A 25,715-nucleotide genomic window follows, 5' to 3' on the forward strand; every position below is an offset into this window, starting at 1 on the left:
TAAAGCTGTGATTTTATACCTATCTACTCAGAGGGGTGCCAACCCCAGTAGAGATGCTCCTCTTTATAAGAAGGGGTTATTGCTCTGAATTCAAACTCATTCCTTGTCAACCTAAGCTAAACCAAAATAAATTAAATTATAATTATAATAAGAACTATGTTACCAATTTACCTAAATTAGTTTTAAAATTATACTTCTAAGCTAAGTGATGCAATCTGCTCATGTACAAAATGCCTGAAACTATTCTGATGGCAGCTAGTGTTCACAAACCTGTGGCCTGAAAAAATAGCAATGGACAAACTATACAAATTGATCCTGGGAGCTGACCTGTTGACCACACCTGCTTGAATGGAGAGAGCTCTCTATAAAATAAGAACTTAGGAGGTACAGACCTATGATGAGAAACTTCAGCTAAAAAACAAACAAAAACCCAAGAAGCCGACAGATGAAAACAGTTATATGAAAATATGCCCCACTCAGCATTTCAGAGTCAAATCAGTGAACAATAAAAATCAAAGTTAAGTAAACAGAAAGTACCAGTATGCCTACCTTGTTTCCCAGCTGCCAGACAAAGTGACTAACAGGGCCAAATTGGGAAACTTTCCTTTCCTCTCCTCTCTCTGTTATTTAAGAACATAAGAAATATTGAGACAGGCAGTGAGACCTGAGCTAGCTAGCTGATACTGGCCAGTTGTGAGCCATAACCAGAGCACACTCAGGTTTAGGTTTTAGCACTATGAAATCGAGGCTTTCAGCTTTTATGAAAAAAAAAAAAAAAAAAAAAAGAAGCAATAAATGGCAAAGGCAAAGGCTACCCTTCTGCAACCTTATGGAGAACTAGAGCTTCTTGCATTCAGTGGATCCCCTCTTCTTCGCTCAGGAGACTTGGAAGAGCTCTGCTTAGCTGCATCCAAAATCACAATACCATCAACAAAGTCAGTGGGGAATTGGATGCTAAAGTAGAAAGGCAGTGAGAAGCTGAACACAAGCATGATTGATTAATCACAGACTGGAAGAACCTAGAGAGCAGGTAGTTTTTAGAGTATGTTGTTTGTTTGTGTTTTTTTTTTTTTTTTTCTTTTTCTTTTGTTTTCCTTGTAAAAGGTGCACCAGAAGTTTCTATTCCATTTTCTGTCTTTCACCCTCCTCTCATGGCTCCTTGGACTGACTGGGCTTGGCCACTGGTGTGCTGCTCCAGCGGGGCCAGTGGCCGAGGTCATGATGACTCCTCAAGTGCATTGACGACTTGCTCCAGGATGTCAGGGCAGTGATCCGCTATCTGCTGTAAGATGGCGTTGGCAAACTCCTGCAGCTCTGCGCTTTCCTTCTCGCCCTTTTCTAACTCGTCACGAAGCTGCAAGAAACACACAGAGCCACGATCATTCTCTGCTATTAAACACGTTCACTGCATAACAAGTCCTGCCCAGCAGGCTCAGCTCTAAGCTAAAACACCAGCTTCAGAAAGGCAGCTAGCAGAGTGCTCCATGCTGGGCACTTCCAGGATTGACGCCTTCCCTTGGTGACTCCCTCATCAGCCTGCAGACACTGGGCAAGTTCCCCTCTCTTGATGTCACTTTTTCCAGTCTGCGGGACCAGATTTGTGACCTTCCCAGTACAGGCCATGTCAACACGGGAAAACTAAGTGGCTTAACTACTCCCAGGTAGATTGTATTATGATAAATATTAGAAAACCTTCCTCTGTAGAATGTTTTGTTTTTTTTTTTTTTTTTTTTTTTTTCCTGAAAGCAACTGTATTCCAGAAAAAAATATACTATTTTGCTAGTATATTAAATAGTTTGACTTTTATTCACGAATAACAGGATGCAATTACTTAGGAATTACTTCCTATATGACATCAACAGAAATGTTACATAACTGTACGAAGTGCACTCAGCGACAACTAGAATTCTAATTTGTCTGTGGAAATAATCACTTTCAGATATGGTGCTTCCTCACTCAGTCATAAGGGTACCATACTGAACTGTTTGTTGTTTACTGACTATAAACTTCCTATTGGATTACTCTTTGTTCAGAGTAGTTGGTTCAGAATGAGACATGAAACTTCAAAACTTTATCATATGCGCTTTTTGTATCATCTACAAACTGTTTGTCCAACAAATGGTGTTACAAACCACACCACGCAACACACTGGAGTTTATGTGAACATAGCTTTTAGCTCTGAATCTAATGGCCCTGCCAGAATTAGGGGCCCGCAGCCTTAGCAAAGAGCAGGAAACATCTGCCTTCAGTAACCTGTTTATCTGACCAGCAATTGATAAAGCCCATGCTGGCCTGTGAACTGTGCAGAAGAATCCCAAGCAAGGCTGTAATTTGTGCAAGCATTAAGGGATTACTGTAGTCACAATGGTCTGAGGGTCTAACGGAGCAAGGAGACGCAGCATCTCTTACTAGCCCAGACGATATCATTAAATAGATTGGATAAGCTTTCAAGCATACAGCTTTGTCATATACCATACAGCAAAAAACCTGCTCTGTTTTATTAGTGGTATTATTTCTTCTAATTCATTCTCCATAAACATAAGACAAGTATATTTGTAGCAGGTACCTATACTTAGATTGGGTTCTGAAGTTCATTGCAAGCTGTTGCATTTAAACGTCTTTGTCATTTTCAGCAGCCGTAGTGATTACCTTATCTGGTTTTGAACCTTCCTTTAAATATTTTTGAGTTTATATTACCACCCTTCAGCCCCATAACACTTCTTATTCTTAAGTTATTAATATTTTTATTGGAACTCTACGGTGTTCATATGTGACACTGAAAGAATGTCACACTGGAATTTCTCATCCGTGAAGGGATACCTGCTCACCAGCATATTTTGTACTTCTGTAACACTGATTGCTGTAGGTTTTAATAAGGAACAATGGTCAGATGGTAGGACAACAGATCAGTTTACCCCAGTAAGAGCACAATGCAGGGGGAAAGGTTTTATTTCTACAGCTAAAATTCTGTTCAGATAGGACAGCGTGTCTCTGCTTAGAGGTGGTATCAAGGAAAGCGTAAGATTGCTACGCTGTTACTGCAAGAAATACTGCGTATAACCAAACAGCCTAAGAATGACTACAAAATAAATACAAATGCTTTTTAGGGAAGCTATGGCATACACTTCTATAGACAAAAGTGAGAGAAAGGAAATTAAAAGGGCAGGCCAGCTCTACTACTCCCTTTACTAGGCAGGGTAGCATATAGTAAATTATTTGGGTTTTGCGTGCTGAATGTTAGTTTAATGTGCTCTTATGTGCCTTGTTCCTACTGGCTGCCGTACTCACAGCACAGCTATATGAATCTGAGAGGGGCTGATGCCAAGAATCACAAGGCAAAAGCAACCCGATCCTGCTCCACAGAATGACATGAGCCGGGGAAGGGGGGAAACGAGCGGGAGGGGAGCACGCGGGGCTCCGTGAGGGCTCTCGGGGGAGCGGGGAGGGAATCCAGCAGGAACCCAGCACGGCTCAGGAACGGCACGCTGTGGTTCTGCGATTAGCCTAGTTCCAGCAGCCTGGCAGAGTTGTTAGTCGGAAACCTGCAATGGGTGGCTAAGCCTAGGGGAGGTCCATTCAGCAAGCAGGATTGAAAGAGCTGGCGCTGCACGTAAGAAGCCAGGAGATGCGATCTGAGGAGCTACGTCCCGAGTTGCTGGTTGCTCAGCCTAGTGAGATGCCAGCAGCTCACGTGGGCCCAGAAACAGCAGCCTGCAAACCACCTACTGCTGGGAAATTCATGGGGCTGGTTTCAGTACGGGACTCTGAGGCACTGCTTCCTTGGCTTCTGGGGCCAAAGCGAAGATTTCAGTGTCATTCATCGGAAGGGTGGAAGGTCATGGAGGCTAGGGGAGACAGAAGGCAATGGGAGAAGAAGCAAATGATGTCATTCTCCTTTTCTTTATCCGTCCCCTTGCAGGAGCCTGTTCTGGGCTCTGGAGTCACCAGAAGAGGACCAGGAGAGGGCAGTGTTAGCAGGGAAAGCACAGCCCGGGCTCCCCATGGGCCATGCTCCACCACCACCTTCTGAGCAGAGATCTGTCCTCCAGGTACGCCAGCCAAATCTTCCACGTGAAACCCCAAGAAAGGACAAAAAAATGTACAACATCAACAGAACTTAAAAGTACCTCGGTGGGATTAACCTTCAGAAGTGAAAGGAGGTTGGTGGGCAAGGGGGAATGCTGTTGGCTGTTGTCCTCAGCCAAGCAGCACAGCAAAGTCGGTGACTTCTCAGTTTCTTGCTGCATAATTCATTTATGTGGATGTATGCATAATACGAATATTTCTTACAAAATCAAGAGAAGCCCAACAGCATAAGCCCCCACCAAGGCTGAAATAAATCAAATGCAATCAAACAAAAGTAGCAAACTTAACCAGATGAAGAAAATAGATGAAGAAAACTTTCTCAAAAAGTAATTTTTGGGCCATCAAGAGGAGACTGCTCTGAATGCTGAAGGCAAGCAATAATACTCTGTAAATCAGCATAGACAGAAAGTCTGTGCAGCTGTCTCGCAGATGTCTGTGATGCAACATCTTTGAAATAAATAGCAATGATAGCCTTGCATCAAGTTTGCTAGCTTCAGAACATCTAGGTTTAATAATGAGATTTCTACTTAAACAAAGTCATCTTAATTGACTGTGTGGCTGGTACAGCATTTCTGTATCATCTATGTCATCTCTGTTTACATCATTCCTCTCAGAAACAGCTGTGACCAGCATACGTCACTCCTCATTCAGACAAGCTTCTTAATGGGGAACATCCGTGGTATAACTTGATTCACCTAGATGTTTGGCAGTCCAAAATTTAGAGAATTTCTTTAAAATTATTACTATCAGCTCTTCTCCTGGTTACCTAGGTTTTCTTGTTGTGAATGCAAACATAAAGAGTGCCATGCCATTTTTCTATGAAAATAAAGAAGTGTTAACAGTCTTTTTCAGTTGGTATTTTCAGCTCAGGATATGATAAGACTCATACACCTGCCTCATAGAAATGACATAAAAAGAGAAGGTCAGATATACTTTCCCGGTTGATGACAAGTAAAAATAGGCGACCTGGAAAGAAAGGGATAGCAAGGACTCCCAAAGTGCTTCATAGCATTTATGCTTTATCTAGGGACAGAAGAACAGAAGAGACATTCTGTGTCTCAGGGGGATGTAAGCTTGCAGATAACCTGCAACAGATTCAGACACTTTTCACCACTGCTGCCTTCCTGGGTTTAAAGCAAGTCATGATACTTTGCCATTTATAGTTAAACTCCATTAGTGAAAATAAATAAACAAATATATTCACCATGAAATTACCTTGCATTTGTACTTCTCCGGAAGTTATTTAAAGATTAATTGTCATTCAGAGGGAAAATAAGTTCATAGTTTTGAAATATGATGCCATGGTTTTACCCGTGTACTAGGTGAACCACAGTGCTGCTCTGCAGAGCCTCAGTGGCCTTTGCTTGCCCTATTATGTATGCAAGGCAACATTAAGCTAAGAACCTGCTATATTTATTTATATGGAGGATATTCCCTCTGGAATGCATTATTCTCCTCTCAGTAATTCTGCACAAACGGTGATGAAAAAAAGGCAAATAAAAAAAAATAATGTATCGCATGCGGATGAATTCTGCCTATGGACAGTAAAGCTGAAAGTAGGAAAGGAATTGCTTGTAGAGAGAAGCACAAACACAAATTAAGTGCAGGGCTTCTATAAGGCTACAATGTTGGGATCTGTAATCACATTTTCCCCAAAGTTCAGGTGCTTTTGTGTCAGACTATGGCTACTCTGAAAAATAGTGTTAGAGCTTAAAATAACAGAAGTAAGCAACAAAAAGAAACTCAACTGATTTATCTTAGCCTTTGCTTTGTCTGAAAATCAGTTAAACTACAGTGTACCTGGGGCAAACATCATCTTTGCATCTTTCCAGACACATCAGTCTAAATACATATGTTTGGAGTAATGAGAGCTGATTATATACTACCCTTTATTTCTCAACTTTATTAGACTTATAAAATGGACCAAAGAATGGGTTAGGAATATAGAACTCCCAGTCTGCCAAACATTTTTTTTCAAACATATATAATTTTTTTTTCTCTATCTGGAAATGTTTTATTTTTTATCAAAATATTTAAAAATCATTTAAAAATTAAAATGAGATTTCGAGGTAAACATTCTGGCTTGCCTTTTTAGAGTAATGTCTAAACTTTAAAAATATGCTTTAAATATATCTAAACACAGTTGAATAGATTTCACCACCTATTTTGAGAAAGAACACCCTTAAGAATTTGTTGAGGGATACCAAAGCATATATTTGACAAACTTTGTACATGTGATTTATCCTGCATTTCTGAGCATCACCAAGCTTTGCAAATAGCAGAAATATTATTTCTTTAGTAGTTTAGGAAATTTCAAAAGAAATGGGAAGAAGGTATTAAATAAGTATTTGTATGTTATATTTTGCATTTGGCTGGAGAAGTTTGCCTGTGAATCCTGTCCTTGCAGGTAACAAAGAGTAGTGCATGCCTGTGTCACAGGGCTACCAGTGAGGGCAAGGCGCCGCTGTACTGCACGTACCTGGTACAGGTGAACCCCACTGCCCTCATCTATAGCGACTCACAGTTTGGCATCTTACTGGGACGGTGAAAAGCAGTTAGGCAGCAACTTCCCCTGGTTTCGGTTGTTAAACATTACCTTATATGTCAGCTTGCTCTTGTGCAGCAAGATGACTAGGCACTGCAATTAGTCTGTAATCCCCGCTTCATTCTGTACCTACACCTCACCCCTTCCCTCCTCTGCTGGTGAATGGGGCTGCAGGGCTCCATGGGGACTCTGTGGGTTTATTAAAGGCAGTGACTGATAGCAGCAATCACATGACAGGGAAACTCACCTATCTACAAGACAAATCTGAAAGAAAACTCTTTTAAGTCCTTGCTTAAAACTTTAAAAAGCTAAGAAGGCTTAGGGTCCAGTTTTTGTTGGTTTTTTTTTTTTTTTTTTTTTTTTTTTGCTTTGTACCTCCTGAGTGCTAAAAACAGAGGAGAGGACAAAGCAGCAGGTTGTTAAATGAAATTAAGTTACATGCATCCATTTATTTTAGGATCAGAGCTTGAGCTCTTCCTACTTGTTTCACATTACGTATTTCTCTTTAAGAGGAAGTTCAGGACTTTTGTTTATTAAGAAGTGATGGAGAATCCTGTTAGCTCGGAAATTTCTGACAGACATTCCAAGAAAGAAAATTCTGTGGAATATTTTGTTTTTGTACAACCCAGTGAGGCCAACAAGCAACACAAGGATGCAGCTGCTCCTGCGTGTGGTTACCTTCACGCATGAAGGACACCCCGCAGACCTCCCCAGCTGTCCCTCTACGCAAGCAAACCACAACCCCCTAGCGATGTCTCATGCCAGCGGAGGCTGCAGAAAAACTCCTTGAGGACCACAGCATCTGAGAGAGGCACGGAGTAGTGGAACCTGTTACTAATAATAAAACACATGGAGAGGTGAGTTGTCTTTAAACAAATGCAGTAATAGCTCAGAGGTTGTCACTCCATCTGCTTGCAGGAACTGCTTGAATTGAGACCACACAACATTTTAGGCACTTGTCCCACCGAACACTTGACCTTATCCTGAAAGCAATGCTTTTCTCTTTAGATCTCTTTCCAAAGTATGAATAATTAGAGTTATTGACTGACAGTATATATCTCAATTAACATTAATTATACTAATTCCATGCACAAATAAAAACGGACACTGTTATATCAGAATCAACTTATGGATAGTGTTTGTAACTTCGATCAGTATTTAAGAATTATGACACTGATTCCAAGTTCTTATCCTCACCCAAAACATTAATTTAATATAAAGGCTCACGATGCTACATAATGTAATAATTTTAGAGAGTTCCCGTATCCATTATTTTCCCAGCTAACCTCAGCAAATGCATTTGCACTTAAAGCAGTATATAAATTGTTGCAATTATTACTTCTAATTTCTAACAGAGACCAGAAGTGGGCTGTTTAACTTTAACATACATTATGCATTCCCATAGGATTACAAATTAAAAATAAATGACATAAATCAGGTGGGGGAGATAACAAGCTAATGGAAGAGCAGTCCAAGAAGGAACACAGGATAAACTCTGAAGTAATGTAGTAACTTGGAAGTACTCAATGCAAAACCACACAGTAATTTCTTTACAGAAACTAAATAAGTAATTTCTCATAGATGATACAGAAGTAGGAACACGAGATGACTCTGAACAAAGAAGTATACAGGAAGTTTATAGAATAGCTGTTTGTAATTCAGAGTTAAGTTTATCCCACTTACGATATTGTTTGTATAACAAAATGTGTGTTTAATACTTGAAAAATTCAGCAGGCATATATGCCATTTTAAAACTGATTTTTAAAGCCATGTATATGCAGTCTGGTGTCCTTCTGTACAAAAAGCTTAACATTAACTCTGATGAGAGTGAAATGTGAGTCACGTACGATGTAAATTATGCTGCTCCTTGGAACTAAGCCACGACTAGTTAGCTGATGCAGCAGGTTTTCACTGATACAGTGAAGTCACATTATTACCTTTTTCCTTCCTCTATTTTGAGCAGCCAAGAAGAGAAATTCCCAGTTTCTCAGGAGAGGATTAGTAACCAGGAATCCCTAGACAGTCTGTGCTTTGGCTGAAGCTTGTACACGGGGAGAGGAGATAATGTTCCTTTACTACAAGGGCTCTTCTATGACAATGAAGTTTTTCAAAAGTGCTTCCCTCTCTCAGCTCATGGCCGAAGCTATGGTACAACGCTGGACCAGTAGTCGTGTGAGACTGCCTTCCATTGCCGGTGTCCCCTGAGAGAGTATCTCATGGAAGTAAGCCTGCCCAGCTCCTACAGGCTGCTGTTGATGCCCAGGTGACAATACAAATGGTGCTGGAAACACCTCTGGAGAAACAGGAAGAGGTCTATTGTACAGAAAAAGTGGTGCCTGGGGGTGGGCAGGAATAGCCAGGATGAAGCCTGGATATGTCAGACATGGCTGGGAAGAGCCACTGATGGCAGGGAGCTAGGGAGCAAATGCCACCCCCTACTACTTGCAGGGCTAAGAAAATTATTTTAATCAGACTTTTCTGATATATATATATATTTTCCCCCTCAGAATGACCTTCAGCTGGATTTGAAGTGATGAGAAACATTTTTTATATTGGTTAAGCTACTGGTGGAATAAATACTGTTGTCTATCTGGTTGCTGTATTAATTTGTCTTTTTAGTTTCTCACACTGCTGCCTTCCAGCCACAGTGCAGCACAGCCCCAACTTATTTAAATGATGGTTTTCAGCAAGTTCCTGTTTCTTTTCCATTCTCCCCTTTTGTAAAGATAAGAAAAAAAACAAAAACTGAACTATAAATAAAAATGTGGAACATATCATTACGTTCTTAATGTCATTTCCTTTCATATAGGAACAAAATCCCTCACTTCAAGGCAACCCACTGAAATGTGAAACGTAGTTGAAGTTCTACAGAGCCCAAGAATATTAACATAATGATATGTTTAGGGCAAAGTGAAAGAAAATATTATATTTAATAGAAATTGCTAGCATAATGCAATTATTTATAATGAATGAATGGAATTTTTATTTCTCAGTGTCAAGATTTGGAACATTCATCCTTCTTTCTGGTAACTCCAATTTTTTAATAAGAAAAGTTGAACAGGACATGAACTAGTCGAAGGAGGACAGTTCCAGCAACAGTGCTGGCTAAAATGTTTGGGTATATTGGGTCAGAACTGACTCAGAGTAATATTTTCCACCACATGAATAACTTAACGACATGGTTCGAAGCACCGTAGATTCCCTACTGCCCACAACTTAGTCTCGTATACCCAGTTTAGATTAGTTTTTGAGATACCATATACTCGTAAAATACTGCCTTCAGGACTTCATTAAAAGTGCACCAAAATTTTACTACAGTAATGCAGCTTTAGAAAATGTCTTTGAAAAAATGCCAACAAAGTTAATTCAAACAATTATATAGCATTCTGGTCCCAGATTTTGATTAAAATCAATTGAAGTCACTAAGGAATACAGTTGAACTCAATGGTATCATAAAGAAACTATTATACATGAAAGGTACCAATTATCAATCAAACTTTGAGAATCCACAAAATTATTTATGTGGCAACGTAATCCCCTTTGAACTACGGTGTTGATGCTGGCAGATGCTTTTCCAACAATGACTTGTACATTAGTTTCCGTGGGTCACTGCATATGTGCTAGAAGAGTGAAAATCTTCCATCTACTTCATACACTGGTTTTACCTACCAAAAGAAGTCACAGAAAACTCCTACTATTTGTACCCAGATCTGCCCAGCAGGTATGAAAAATCTAAACAGTATTGACTACGAAACTGATCAATCTAAAGAGTATTGACTATTGAAACACAGCAGGACCAACTTTCACCAATAATAGTTGCTGGAGTGGGAGATCACAGCTCTAAAAGCAACAGCATGAAAATGAATTCTCAGCTATTTGTTAAAAAAGAAAAAAAAAACAAACTACTATATAATCTAATTGGTGAGAAGTGGATACATTGGCATCACTCTTAAGTGTCATTGGTTTTCAGTTAAATGTATCCTCCCTAACTATGGTAACACTTCTTAACGTTCAAGAAGATTAATTTTTTCCCACTGAAGCTTGTGAAGCATTATCTACAGATCATATTAGAAGGGACAGGAGAGAATTTAATGCACTGGATTTGAAGTCATTTACAAAACTCATTAAAATTCCAAAGATGCAAAACGGGTATTCTGTCGTGGGCTTCTGCAAATCTGGAGAAATTACCCCTCCCTCCCATGGGAATACTTTAAACACAAAGGAAATTCTGCAGTTAGAAACAGAAAGGCTCCACAGAAGATAAATGAAAAATGTGGTTTGCAAATTGAAATGTATCATTAGTTTGTATTTTCCAATTGAAGCTTGTTAAATGCAATCTAAGTGAGCATGGGAAAGCAGAAGAGACTGCTACATTTTATTTTAGCAAATATTAATGATATATGGCAATCACAAATGGAATAGTAACTTTAAACAAGTGGGGGGATAGTAATGCACAATTAAGGCAATAATGGGAGAGGACAGAAAAATCTAAAGACAACTTAGATAATTTCTTTTCTCACAATTTACATTTGAATGCTTTCTTCACTGGGTAACCCATAAATGTTGCTAGTAGACTGGCACAGTTCAAATAACCTTTTATTAGACCAGTACACAGAACTGGAAAAAAACAGGTAACTGTTTTGGGTAGACTGTTTATTCAGAAGGACTTGCCAAAGAAAACCTTTTCCATTTTCTTCACCTATGCCTCTTGATTATAGAATCACAGAATGTCCCAAGTTAGAAGAGACCCATAAGGATCATTGAGTCTAATTCCTAACAGACCTAACAGAAGACATCACCTAGCCACACAGGTCTTATATTCAAAGACTGTAACAGATAGCAGACTAGCCAATTTCAGGTGTATCCAAACTTTGCCCACATACAGCCTTTATTTTTTGTTGTCAGAGATGGCCTCCCATACCAGTTTTACATTCATTGATTCATCTCAATCTGAAAGACATGGTGATTCAAAATCATGTGCCTCATGTTTTGATCTATAATGTAGAAGCTGTACCTCTTTAATATATGAGGATGGCATGCATTATACTGAAAACCTTTTAATCCTGGATCAGTGAGTACAAAATCCCAGAGACAAAAAAATGCTGACTTGGTGCATAGGGGATAGCAGGGTCTGTTGGAAAAAGGAATGTGCCAAGCCTATAGAGACAAATGTAGATATTGAGTGAGGCACACAGCACATGTTGAATCAAGGAAATGTATGAAGACAGGTAGAAAGACAGAGACCAACTGTCTTGTACCATCTAGGTCCTGTTACAGGCATATTTATCTCTAGAGGTCTGCTCTTCTTTCTGAACTGTTAGATGTGCTCCTGTTGGCTTCCTGTAATTTAGTTTCCGAGCTGCTGTCTCAAACTTTTGAATAAAAATTCAGCCTTGAATTGAAGGAAACATGCTTAAACATCACAGAAGAAGAAAACCAGAGCTGAAGTATTCAGGTTAGACTCAAGATAGTGTTCACTGACCTGCAAATCCCCTTTTAATTACATTGGCCTTGCACTATTTCATCTACATACTGGGTGTGGTGTATGTATATATATATACACACATACATATACATGGAAGTGAATAATTTAGTAAAAGAATTGGCATTATAATCCAAAGTCAGGGTCAAAAGGATAAAATTAGTCACATCTATTTCTGGTACAAACTTCTTATATTCATTTAACTAATGTGTTTGTAATATAGGAGTAAAATTAAAAATTAAAGTGTTGAAATAGGAAGGAATGAGAAAAAAGGGTTGTGGAGAATGATGGATTATAGTATGAAAACAAGAGATAAAAACTGCCAGTGAAGGGATTAAGGAAGGCAAGACATCACTAGAGTTGGGAGAAAGGAAGATTATTTCTGCAGCTGAATTATAGCTAGATTGACAGTCTTTGTAGAGACTTCATCAGAGAAGCTGTTATTAAACCCTTTCAGTTCAGTATTCCAAAACTTCTGGAAATACAGTGTTGGATTTCTGAAATCACTCTATGTGTATGTATATGTGTGTGTTCACATGTGCATGGGTGGGTTGCACTTAGCACAATGGGTCCAAATCTCAATTCAGGTATCTGGGCAAGGTGGTAATACAAAAAAGTATTGATAGAACATACTACTGCAGATGGTAACACTGGTTATATTTACGTAAAGTGTGTGACTCATAAAAATGTGCCAATTAAAATATAAATGATTAATGTCCTCTAAAAAAGATTTAAGATCCCTATCACTATGTTAAGTTATAAAGTACAGCGAAAATCTGTTAACAGGTAAAACATGGCAAAAGTGGTATCTTGTGTTAGTGGGTTAGATTTCCCTTGTGTGTAAATATATGTCCTCAAACAGGGAAAAAAGGCAAATAAAATTCCACAATAAATATTAAAGGCAATTTCAAAAAGCATTGGCTCCTTCCTCCAACCGAACAGTGGGTCTTTGCTACCTGTTTTCATGACTTAAGGAATGATTTCACGTTTTGATGTGGTGCATCACTAAGACCTACACCAACATTTCAGGCTTTTGTTCAGATCTTCAGATGACAAACTCACCTGCTCCTGGGACATATTCTGCAGCTCTTTCTCCCAAGCTGTCCGGTCATCATCCAGGTGGTAGGAAGCAGGTGGGGTGAGTCCACGCAGAATCAGGGGGTCACGGTCATGGCAGAGGGCTGTCAGATGTCCAATGTATAACTTCAACTTGCTGCGATTCTGATCGAGTTCTAAGAGGGGCTGAATTGTCTGAAATAAGAGAACAGAAGAAGTCAAGAACTGTCTGAGACACAAGCAATGATGAAGGAAAAGATCAAGGGCAAGGTTACATACTTGTTCAGCTTTATACTGAAAGAAACCTGAACACTCTCCCTCCCCACAGTATTCCTATCATATAGTCGCATAACCATCCAGCACTGAGGCAGAAAGAAATGAAGGACATCAGGAGCAGAGAAAGATGACAGCCATCTTATTGATATATGAAATAATGATGATATGGGGTGAAAAATGAAACAGTATGAATTAAATGGATTAAGTCTATTGATTATCCAGCAGCACTCAGTCAGCTATTTCCACTCCCTTCTTTAAAGAAAATATATTTTTTTGGATTAAAGGTGCCTGTCAACAGTAAAAGCAAGTGCAATTGAGATTCTCCCTCATTTTAAAAACAACCATTTCACTATTACATAAGTATGCATTAAACATGTTCCAAAGAGTGAAATTTCCAATGATGTCAAGTTGCTGGTTTCAAAGATGAACATCTCTCTATGGTAGAAAACGGAGAGATGTATCTTAAACAGAAAGTCTTCTATTAGTTTTGAAAAGGTGATGACTTTCAATTACTATTGCAAGCCAGATTCTACACAACAGACTAAAAACATAAAATCAAAGAACTCTAATAAGTACTATTTTATTTCATTATACATTACCTAATCTGAATGCTCATTGCAAGCCCTGGCATCATCCAGTTCCCACAAAAATTATCAGAAGAGCCATTTTTCATTTGCTTTACTAAAAAATAGAGTTCAAATGGATAAATACATATGTGGAAACCCTCACTATATCCCCACCCAAACTATTTCATATTGTTCTAGGTATTCATGGGCATATATTCAAAAGTGCAGTATACAAAGCTTTGACTCTAAGGTTTGCAGCTGATCAAAAATTAAAGAAGAACCAGGCACTGTGCCTCCACTCCATAAAATGAGGTGTTGAAGCTATAAGCACTGATGCGCACCAGCTACAAGAGTTGGAAAGCCTTGCTACAGTGCTGGCAACTTGTCTTTGTGTTCCCAGGCAGAGGCTGCACCTGCTCTCTGCTAACAGGCTTGGGATATCTTTTCAGTAGGACACCTCTGACCCCACTAATGAATAAGGAGTGAGATAATCTCTGAGTCAACAGAAACAGGGTGCTGGCACCACTTTCAACAAAGACCCTGGCTTTGAGCCCTTTTAATAAGGCTGTCAGGGCTCACTTATTTTGTTTCTAACACTGTTTTACATGGATTAATTTCTGTAGAGTGAGAGGATCTGAGAGCGGTGGCTAAGCAGCTAACTAATGTCAAACTCCTTGTCCCACAGAGAGCCAGCTGCGCTTGACAGCCGACAGCAGAACATCAGGGTGGCGGCAGCGAAGACAAGCCAGCAGCAGCCAGGCTGAAGGGACAGACAAGAAACCTGCAAAGAGAGTAAGCTCGCATGCCCTGTTATAAACCTTACCACTATGTGTGGCCTCGGGGCAACATCTGTTTACAGATATGAACACGTATAAAAATATGGTTTGGTGTATCAAGACTGCAAACTGCTGCAGGGCAGAATACTGTTCTCTTGTAGAGGGCAGTAGGAAGGGATATTTTAGTAACATCAGCACAGTCACACTTCACTTCCATCACCAAGTACAATGTTCTTTAACCAATTGCACCCATCAGCTTTGGTTGCTTGGTGAATTTACATTACCTATCTCAGTTTCTTATAATGTGGATCATGTGGATTATGATCTGAAAGTGCACTGCCTATACAGGTGTAAAAAAAAAACCCTGTGACATTTCTAATTTAACTGATGTCTTTCCTTACTATACCGTTTCTCCACAGGGGGGAGAATGATGGGAGATCATACCCTGAAAAAATATTGTTTCATTAAAATGTGGAAAATAAGTCGTCAATGTCTAATAAAGCTGACCAATCAACACAGTAGGTGCCTCGCATTCTCTTACAGATAACACATTCTATCAAATATCCATCCGATGTGCAAATTCCACTCTGTAAAGACCTGGACTTGCCAACCTTCCTGACTGTTCTTTGTGATAAAGAGAAAGCAGAGCTATCTGGCAAGTAGTGATGGAAGACTTTAATATAAGAGTTGAATTTGATTGCTTGGGGATGTTCTTTCTGTACCCTTCCCCCTTACCTTGAGCAGCACGTTTCTCCCTTTCTGAAGATAGGCCAAATGAGGCGTGTGAAAGTTCTTAACTAGCAGCGCTCCCAAAGCTGTTCACAGAGCAATCATTTCTCTCACTTGGGATCCATTAAACCCTGCCAGTCAAGTAGGAAATGCCCTTCTATTTGCGTTCCTGCCGTATCTACTTTGAACTAGACACTTAGCAAAAGGCACCGTGCTTCCCACGCAGCAGAGCTGCCACTGTCTTATCTCAAGAGGGTGTAAGAGCACTTGCTAAGTGGAAAGGCAGGGCAGTACTGGACGCATAAACCACATCATGCTCCCATGTTCAGCTCAGAGCTGTAGAGCTTTCTAAGAAAACAATGGGGAGACAGGCCAAGCCCAGGAATCTCTTCTGAAGCAGCCAATCTTCATTAGTTGCACTGATACGTTTGGACCATCCTCATCAAAGCATGGAATGAAGTCTGTTTAATGTACCACCTAGTTCTGAATATTGCAAATAGCCAGCTACGTGTGAAAGTTCATTTCACTAAAAAAAGCAGTCACTACAATGCTGAAGTGGAGACACAAAATGCCTTAACAAATTTCTGATACAAAACCAAAGCATCTCTTCTACCAACAGAACAGACATTTGGGAAGGTGTTTCCAAACAAATCCAACTTGGAAACAACATGCCCAGTCTTTTCTGAGATTTCACACACACAAAAAAACCTTTGAGCATGACAAATAGGAGTCTATTTGTAGCTCTGCAAGCCATTATGACAAAAATACGCTTTAGAATAAAATTAATACTGCTTCTTCAACTGTAGTTCTGCTGTTGCTGTACAATGGTCAGCTTAAATATAGGCAACTGTATTTAAAAGATTTTATGATAAAAGCCTGCATTTAAATTCATATATGCACTGCATAGATAAGAAAAGGTACTAGTAACCGAATCTGGCTGGAAAGACTTATCTAAATGTTTAGTCACGCTTATTGTGAAAGATGAATACACCTTAGATACAGAGACTGTTGTGTCTAAAAGTTTGTCTGAACAGTGTCTAATGTAAATATGCAAAAACACGTAGGTAGTTATATGAGAAAGAAAGCCAGTGAATGGGTGGTATAAGTGCAGCAGTGTCGAACTGAGACAAATGCGATATTGACTATCCGTAAATGTCTGCAGAGTAAAGTATGGTTTTAATCAACATGTAATAGGACTCAGTCACCACAACCACCAGCTTTAAATTACTGGTTCTCCAGGCAAAAGGACTAATGACCCAGTCACCTTTCTCCCTGCTAGAATTCCCTTCTTCTCCAAAGGAAGCAACCACTTTTCTTTGCCAGAACTAACTAATTAACTTTAGTTAGTTAACTTCAGAGAATATGTTTTAAATTTCTACTTTGCAATAAATCTGCAGCTCCCCATTTGGAGTGGAAGGAAGTCTTTTATGTGTCCAGTCTGTTTTTCCATTTGCATCAGTTGATCTAGAAAAAAGTTAGTTGCTTACAGAACCTCCTTACCCCTCAGAATCATGCATATGGATCAACAGCCGTAATCCTTTTTCTTACAGAAACATACCTCTGAATCCTCTGGGCAAACAAAAAGAAGAAAGTAACATCTTGACACAGCAGTGCTAATACAGAGTACCATGCATAAACTTGGCATTGGCATGACTGCTGTCATTAGCTTGCCTATGCTGCTTGCAACGTAATGTTGCATGCATTTGTATTCACTACAGAATGCAACAAGGCAGAGTAATATACATATGTGGTCTTCATTTTGCAACCAAATAATCCAGTAAACTTTTCTCCACTTACCCATAAATATTTGAGAGAATCTCTGAAGAACAGCTATACCAAGAAGAAAATGAAGAAAATAAAATGGAACTGATAAATAATCTCAGGGTCAAAGTAAATAAAGTGAGATCAAAATATAACTAGATTTGCAAAAGTGTTTGAAAGAAGTGTGCATGGAAGGAATCAGGAAGTTTCCAAGGAATTAACCGGTTTGAGTAATGCTCTAGCTTGCTAGCCTGGTCTGTGGACCTTGACTGTACTTTGTAGATTCTGCAAAGGCACAAAACCAATGACAACGATGACACCTTAAAAACTTCAGACTGGATATAGCAAATAGGCTTTGAAAAGAATCAAGTTAAATCAGGTAGCCCTTTATCTCTTATCTAGCACATTTATCATGCAAGCACAGCAAATTATTTTCAGCTCCAGTTTTTAGCCTTCGTTGCTTACAGACACTGCCCAACAAAACTTACATGTACTTCTCAAACTACCGTTACACAGGAGATGGGCTTGAAGTCTCAGTAAATAGAGACTTGATTTGTTAAAAAGAAATTATTCCAAGGAGGACCTGAAAAAGCCAACAAAAGATGGAACAGATCATAGTGGGCCCTCAGATGCCTAAAGAAAAAAAAGTCTCCTGTATCTGGGTTTTGTTACAGATATCATCATAAAAGAAAATTTTGCCAATATAGCAAAATTTCTCGTATTGTAAGATATGGAAATAAACTAAGAAACAGAATGATACAGTCTGGAAGTATTTGCATGGCAAATTGAATTATGCCTTTTCTCTGCTCAAACCATTTGTGTTTGTTTGGCAACAAATGCAAGGGTTCAACTATGATCATCGTGCAACCATTGAATGCAGTGGAGTTTTATGAGGCATGAATTTGGCTCAGAAAGTGCAAAGCTTTCCCAAATTCAGAACAATTTATCACTGATGTCTTCCCTTCATTATTTTAAATGGAAACAGAAGAAAGTTCTCAAAAAGACTCTGCCTGACCTCAGTTCAGTTCAGCTCAGTTCACTGCTGTACAGAGATACTTGGTTTCTTCAAGAGACCACAATACAAAGGCTCAAGGACAGGCTCAGTTTTCTTTAGATTTGTTTTAGAGACAAAAATGGATTTAAATCTAACCTTCATCATTTTCTCCTCATAAAACAAAACAAAACAACATGCGTGAGGAGGTGAAAGAGATTCTGGCTATTTTGACAGAGCTGTCTTACTCAGTTCATTTCTGACAGAATCAATTAGGAAGTCATTTTTATAAAGCAAATTCTTTCTGAAATTTTTATACACCATGAACAAATCCCATGGATTAATGATTTCCAGAGTTCACTCTCTTCATCTTGGGAAAAATCCAGACCAGAAGAATAGAAAAAGCACAAAACAGGGAAAGTAGATTTTTGTTCTCTCATTTAAGTAAAATCTTTTTTGCCATAATGTAGGTGAATCAAATAATTGCAGTGGGTTGGTAGGATTCCTAAAGCACTGAAAAAATATTTCGAAAATATTTTTCTACATAACAAATCCAGAAGTGCTTTTTCATAACACTGGCAACTTTTGCTTACATGGGCTGTGAAGCAAAATTTTGTGGGGAACCATGTGCGGAATAGCAGGGACTACTAGAGATCAGAACTGAAATACACTGGCAGGACTGTGTGAAGCTTATAATTGGCACATTGGGAAATACTAAAGTTCAGCAAGGGGGTACTTCAGCAGAGCTGAAAGGTTTCTCTACATACGGCGACTCCAGCTTGAATTTTACCTGTTTCACCAGTCCCTTGCTTTCAAAAGCAAGAGCATTCACCGAAATCCTCACCCACTAAATATAACTAACTGCTCTATGCACACATGGCATCTCTTTCTTCTGTAACAGCCCATATGTCTCTTTCCTAGTTGAGTCAAAGGACAGAAATTTGTGACTTAATTGCAAGATGAGATCAGAACATGCAAACTCAAATGTTGTATTTATTTGTCTAAGTTTTCTTTTGTTTTCAAAATCTCTTGGGAATCTATCAACCCAGCAACTTAACTCTCCCAAAAACAGGTGGAACAAAGCAGAGTAAGGTCTACAGAGAATCTAACATCTTCCACTGCTTTTTAATATGTCAATATCCACTTAATTTGAGAGTGTCATTCCTATAAGTTTTGATAGTTACCAGGTGAAAATTTTCAATAATAAAATTTTCAATAATAAAATTGATTACAGAAAGCTGTGAAACTGGGTAGTCAAACTTGGGATACTGAAAATTAGGATATCATCAAGAAAAAAAAAGAAGTATTCCTGTAGCAAATGAAAATGGTTCAACAAGCAAAGTGCTCACAGCTTGTACAATGAAACCGTGGACTTAAAAAAGCATCCTCTTGATCAAACTTCTGAAGATGCAATTAAGGAAGTGAAAGTTTTGATTTCACAGAACACATTTTATTCAGATTCCTTCATCACAAGAATATTGCAACTTGAGAATATGTAACATCAACCTGCTTGTATTTTTAATCTGTTAAAATTTTCTAGCACTCATTCTCTTATTAAGAGTGAACAAGAAAGCACATATATTCCTTGCTATGCTGTAGTTTGTCTATTACTTCTTCCTATTACAAGAGATAAAAGGAAACAGCAGCTAAAATGCTTTTGTTTGAAAGCCGAAAATTTTATCACATATACTGGGAGAATCTGTCCATGTGAATGCTTATGTATCAGGGACTGCATTCTTTCGTCTCCCTGCTGTCTGATACATTGTTAATGGAAAACAGAAGGCATTTCTTAAGTAGTCTACCAGAGAACACAATCAGTGCTCTTCCTGTTCAGATGAACTATAACCTCCCTGTTCATGGGTGATACGAATCTTCGTCTTGTCCCTCTCTAACACTGAGTCTTCATTCAGTTGTTTCAGCTCTCTACCTGCTACATGACACTTTCAAAGCAAAGCCACATGAAGTCACAGTCTGCCTGGTTTGTCTGTCATCAAGATTTCCTTGTGGAATTCTTTGCTCTCCATTCAAATGCAAATTTCCATCAATAAATATAAATATACACATATAAATATCTATATAAATTCTTCTCTATAAGTTGCATTAAATTAACAGATGTAGTTGGATTGCCTGTGGTGAGACTACTATGAGTTGGAACCTGGCATCTCTGTCAGTAATTACAAACTTCACCAGCCAGGAAAATATAGCGTCTAGGTTGGCTACATGCCCTTATCAGTTTTTATTTTAGTCATATTTCTCTCAAGCTTGTTTTCATAGTTAATAAATTGGAAAGCAGGTTTGGGCTTGGTTCTTTCTCTACTCTAATGCTGTTCATCCTCCCTCATTTCTTTTCTCCAAACTGCACTGGCACACCCCGGCTGGCTGCAGCTACTCCACTCCTGTCTCTATCCCGTCTATGAGTGCCAGAGCTCAACTTCACTCTCCTTTATGCTACCAACAGCATACTCACAGTGAGCAGAAGCTTCCTCCATGGTTGCACACTGGCATGTGGATGAAGGCTATAAGAAATCTAAATGACTAAGTAATTGGGAGATAGTACAGACTATCAAAAAAGTCTGTAAGTGACAACGCTCTCCTGGAAGCAGCCAGAAACAAATAAAAATGTTTGAGTATAGAATTCTTACTTGCTACAAAGAACAAGCTGTGAGTAGAAGAACATATTGAGCTGTAAATCAGAAAAGAAAATAAGACACAGACCTGGAATAATCTGATTTGGTAGATATGAATGATAGCCTCTTTGCAATTGTTTTGCTGAAAAGCTCAAATCTCTACAAAAAGAAACCAGCCATCTGTTTTGAATGTTTTAGAATATAAGTATCTATTTGTGTTCTACTTTGATCTGTAAGAATAATAGGAAGACAGTGATACAATCCAGTTACACCTCTGTTGTGAGTGCTTAATTCATCCCAGAACTGCAGATTACAAAATTCCATCTGGAAATCTTAGCCTTATCTTTCTGGGATCAGAAAGAAGACTAACAGTGTATCAAGATCAATTCTTTTGTGCTGGTAGATAAAACATTATTGGACAGAGAATATATTCTTCCAATATAAAATAGTTACTAAGATAGCAAAATAGTATAGTTAAAAAACCAAGCTAACAAAAGAACTGTTCCCAGGGAAAGGACTGGGAGCAGAACTTAATGCCTTTTTAAGGATAGCATTCTTCTCAGGCTGGCCCATCCCAGTCTAACAATACTCTATTTACTGGCTAAAAGATTGCATGCCAGTACAGGAACAGAATAAGAGAGAAGGTGGAAAGGAATGGTTTCCAAACTGGGATGACAGAACATTAATCATATAACAAAATACTAAGGTTGATATCACTCTCTCTTAAATTGGTCACTCCAACGAGATGGGATTGTTACTTACACTGAAATAAGAAAGTCACTGCAAAAGGCTTTTCATTATTCAGTCATTACAGTCAAAATGCTTGAAAAGTCTTGAAAAGAATAGATAACTGTTTGATAGGTAAATCAAACATTTTGATTTTGAACTGTACTTCTTGAGTGAACAGCTGTCAGTCTATGCACCCTCCTTGTGCCTCCTTGCCTGAGCTTGATGGCAGAGAAGTCTTTCAGTTTCATAATTAACAATGACGCCCACATAAACAGGACTCCAGAAAAGCAGGGATGGAAGGCAGGTCCTGTGATTAACCAGGACAACTGTATTCAAAGTGCTACCCTTGTAAGGATTAATTAGTTACATCATCTTATTGGAGTGCATCGCACCAGGGTTCTTACTGCTACAAGTTTAGCCCATCTGGAAAGTGGGAGTGAGGAGTCCTGACTGTTACAGTATGACAAAACAAATCTGGCATCTTATCTCTCAGTCAGGCCAAGCGATAATGTTTAAATAAAGTAAGATTATTTCATGTAGCCGCCTTCAAATTTTGCACAGTGAATGTCTCTAAGGCAAGGCACATTCTTTCACAGTGATTTTACACATATGAAAGAACTATAACAGATATAATACAGATACACCACACAATTAATTTGTAGATTTTTATGGAGGAAGAAATAACCCTTCGGAAAACAAAAGATGACAATGAAAAGGGAGAGAGCTGTCTAAAGAGCTTTGTTCAGTATGCTATAATTGGAGCTCCTTCAAATATTTAACACATGGGTTAATGGGTTATTATCCCTTTTTTTGTGAAGGAATAGGATCTTGGAAAGAAAAATAAAATAATTAATAAATCAAGTTGAACACAAATCTAACACAATTTTGGGAACAAATTCAAAATGAGGTATCAGAATCACCATTATACCACTGTAACAACACAGTTTTAGGACGTTGTGTAATAATATTACCTAGCACTTATGTAGCACTTTTCCCAAGCAGAACTTACACTTCACAAAAACTTCAGCTCATTTTACGATTACAGAATTTGAGACAGAGAGAAAGAAAAGAAGCGAGTGGTGGGAGACAATGCCAGGAAAGAATTTATCTTCTGAATCGTGGTCTAGTACCGCATCCAGTAAAGTATGTTGTAATATGAGTCAGGCATGAAAGCTTGATTTTTTTGACCTAACAATTAAAAAGACCATACTGAAAATAAATTTATTTAAAAAGCATCTGCAGAGAAGTTTATTAGCTCACAGTGTAGTAAGTGACAAGACTGAGAACCTAAAAGAATTGTGACAGTAGGATGAGCAGCCCTCTACATTCTGCAAGCATAAAATGTGCTTCATGTTGAGAGAAAGATCACATTTATGCAGTGAATGAATGTCCATGTAATCATCTGAAAATGGATCTCATCATGAATAAGATATATCCTTTGCTGAAGGAAATCAGTATATTTATTCAAGCACCAAAGAGTGCATGAAAAAAATGAGTATTCCTCTCAAGCTTCTCAAAGTACAGGCACTTTTTCTTCTGCAGTGTTCTCAATAAGAAGTTCATGGGTGTTAGCAACTGTGGTAAGGGTTGCATTAAGTCCTGAGATGTCCTATCCTATCTCCCTCAATATCATTACTTCTGTCCCTCTTACTCTACCATCATACTAGCCACAGCTCTTCAGACTACTGTCATTTGTCTCCTACTTCTGCCATCATCCTCTAAATCTGTATGAATAGCTAGGTGTGCTGACTGACTAGGTGCCCATGCTTATGCATTTCCTTTCAGCTGTCAGATGGAAATAAATAAATACCCCCTCAAAAGAAAGAAAAAGGAAATCATGAATGTTCATCTGGGGCATTCCTGAGGGTGAGAGAAAATTGGTCTTCAGACACCAGAAACATGGCTTACAAGCTTGAGCATTCAGTTGTTGTTTTTGTCTGCATCTGCTTGTATCAACTTCTCTGGGAGCATAACTCTTTCTATTGTTTTCACCTCAAGACTTTTTAATACCTTTATCCCAACAGAAGGAACACAGAAAGGTCATTCAAGCTACATTACCCTTGAATAGTCACAAATGTCTATTTAGTATAAGACTGTTTTTGGAAACAATTTATTCACAAGAGATGTCCTTTAGAATATTATAATCTAATGATGAGAAACTATACCTTAAAAAAAAATCAAACAATTCGTTTCACAAAATCACAGAATGGCCAAGGTTGGAAGGAACCTCTGAAGATCATCTAGTCCAAACCCCCTGCTGAGCAGGATCACCTAGAGCACATTGCGCAGGGTGGCATCCAGGCTGGTTTTGAGTATCTCCAGATAAGGAGACTCCACAACCTCTCTGGGCAACCTGTTCCAGTGCTGTCACTCTCACAGTAAAGAATTGCCCTCTCATATTCAGCTGGAACCTCCTGTACTTCAGTCTGTGCCCATTGCCTCTCGTCCTGTTGCTGGGCACAACTGAAAAGAGACCAGCTCCATCCTCTTGACACATTCCTCTCAGATATTTATACACATTGGTGAGGTCTCCCCTCAGTCTTCTCTTTTCCAGGCTGAACAGGCCCAGTTCTCTCAGCCTGTCCTTGTACAACAGGTGCTCCAGTCCTCTAACCATCTTAGTAGCCCTCCTCTGGACTTGCTCCAGTAGTTCCATGTCCCTCCTCTACTGAGGAGCCCATTAAACATATTGATGACTTCTTTTTTTTTTTTCCCAGTTCTTAAGTTTGGATGACTCTTGTCTACAGGGAAACCTTAAGCAAAGCCAATTACAAAATTAAAAATATAGCCTTTGCTACGCAATACATACGTAATCTGTTGATGTCACCATTATAATTTGCATTTTTTGAAAAGAAATCTATAAAATTTACTTGAGTTGACTGTTTTTCAGTTCTCAAAAACAATTTAAATATTTTCCTGTTCTGTCACCCTCCTCTTTCCACCACAGACATTAACTCTGAAATCTTAAAAAGATGTGTTAAATTATGCTAATGTCTTCAGGAGTCAACTCACAGTACTTATTGTTTCTGTGTTAAAATTTGTGAAACTCAAGTATTAGAAAAACATCACAAAAAGAGGTCTTTTGTCTTGCAAAAAAATTTTTTTTTCTTACAGTAATAGTAATGTTCTAATATTTTCATCATCTTGAAAAAGAAAATTTTATGTGCTCTAGTTTAATGCTAGCTCTTTGGCTATTACGCTGTTACTTTAATAAGCATGAAATTAATTTTCAAATTTTGTTCCTGGAATTCAAGCACAGCAAAGCCAAATGTTTTGCTCCTTAGCAGGCATATCCGTGACTTCAGATTTTTTTGGCAATCATTATTAGAAAATGCTTCCACAGAATGAGTTCCAAAATTGTATGGTGATGGCATCTCTTAGGTTCCAACTTCTACTGCAAGCCAGAGCCATGGAATATGGGAAGAGGAATGCTATATAACGGCATGCACGCTCAAAAACACAGACATAGTATGTATAAATTATAAACTGGAATAAATGTCTCAGTTCTCAAAGTTTCACTTTTGCTCTTTCTGTATTCTTACTCTTAGCACTTTTAACTTATCCTTGCTTTTCCATGTGTCCTTCATTCTGATTGCCTTTCACTCTTCTGACAGCTTTTATGTTATCCTATACCCACAACAGCCATCCAACAAAATCAGTTCTTCTTTCTGATGTGCAGAGTTAACACAAGCAGATTTCTGAACCATGCTCACACTTTCTCACATAGTAGATAGCATGGCTGTACTTAGCAAGAAAGCTAGATGAGTAGAGCAGCTTGAGAAATTTATGTATGGAAGCTCTGCTGCTTCTTTCCCAAATATAGCATATGCACGGCACATGTTTACAAGAATATACACATGCATACATACATATCGTTAATATGTATTTGATATCATAAAGTTTAAATCCCTTTTAATTTTGATAAAAGTAATAACTGATTAAGCCATTGGCCAGACCATTTTAGTATTTGAGAAAGACAAAGGGGTACCCTCATGAGAAAGCACATTTGAATATGCTTGGATATAGAGAAGCATAGAGCTCCATCTGGGGAATAAAAGGAGTCATGAGAAATTCAGACAGAAAGGAAATGA

General features: G+C 38.6%; 1 protein-coding gene across 10 annotated transcripts in view; it reads right to left on the reverse strand.

The window, feature by feature from the left end:
* Positions 1–1,051: 1,051 nt before the first annotated feature.
* ERC1 (ELKS/RAB6-interacting/CAST family member 1) overlaps positions 1,052–25,715 on the reverse strand; it is a 294,324-nt gene continuing 269,660 nt past the window's right edge. For all 10 annotated transcript variants that reach the window (XM_082767805.1, XM_082767804.1, XM_082767802.1 and 7 more), the window contains 2 exons: positions 13,176–13,364; positions 1,052–1,354 (listed from right to left, as the gene is read on the reverse strand). In XM_082767805.1, the coding sequence (XP_082623931.1) occupies positions 1,217–1,354; positions 13,176–13,364 (327 nt within the window). In that variant the 3' untranslated portion in view covers positions 1,052–1,216. The remainder of the gene's footprint in view (positions 1,355–13,175; positions 13,365–25,715) is intronic.

The sequence above is a fragment of the Aythya marila genome (genome assembly GCF_965140915.1).
Source record: "Aythya marila genome assembly, chromosome: 1".
Classification (NCBI taxonomy): domain Eukaryota; kingdom Metazoa; phylum Chordata; class Aves; order Anseriformes; family Anatidae; genus Aythya; species Aythya marila.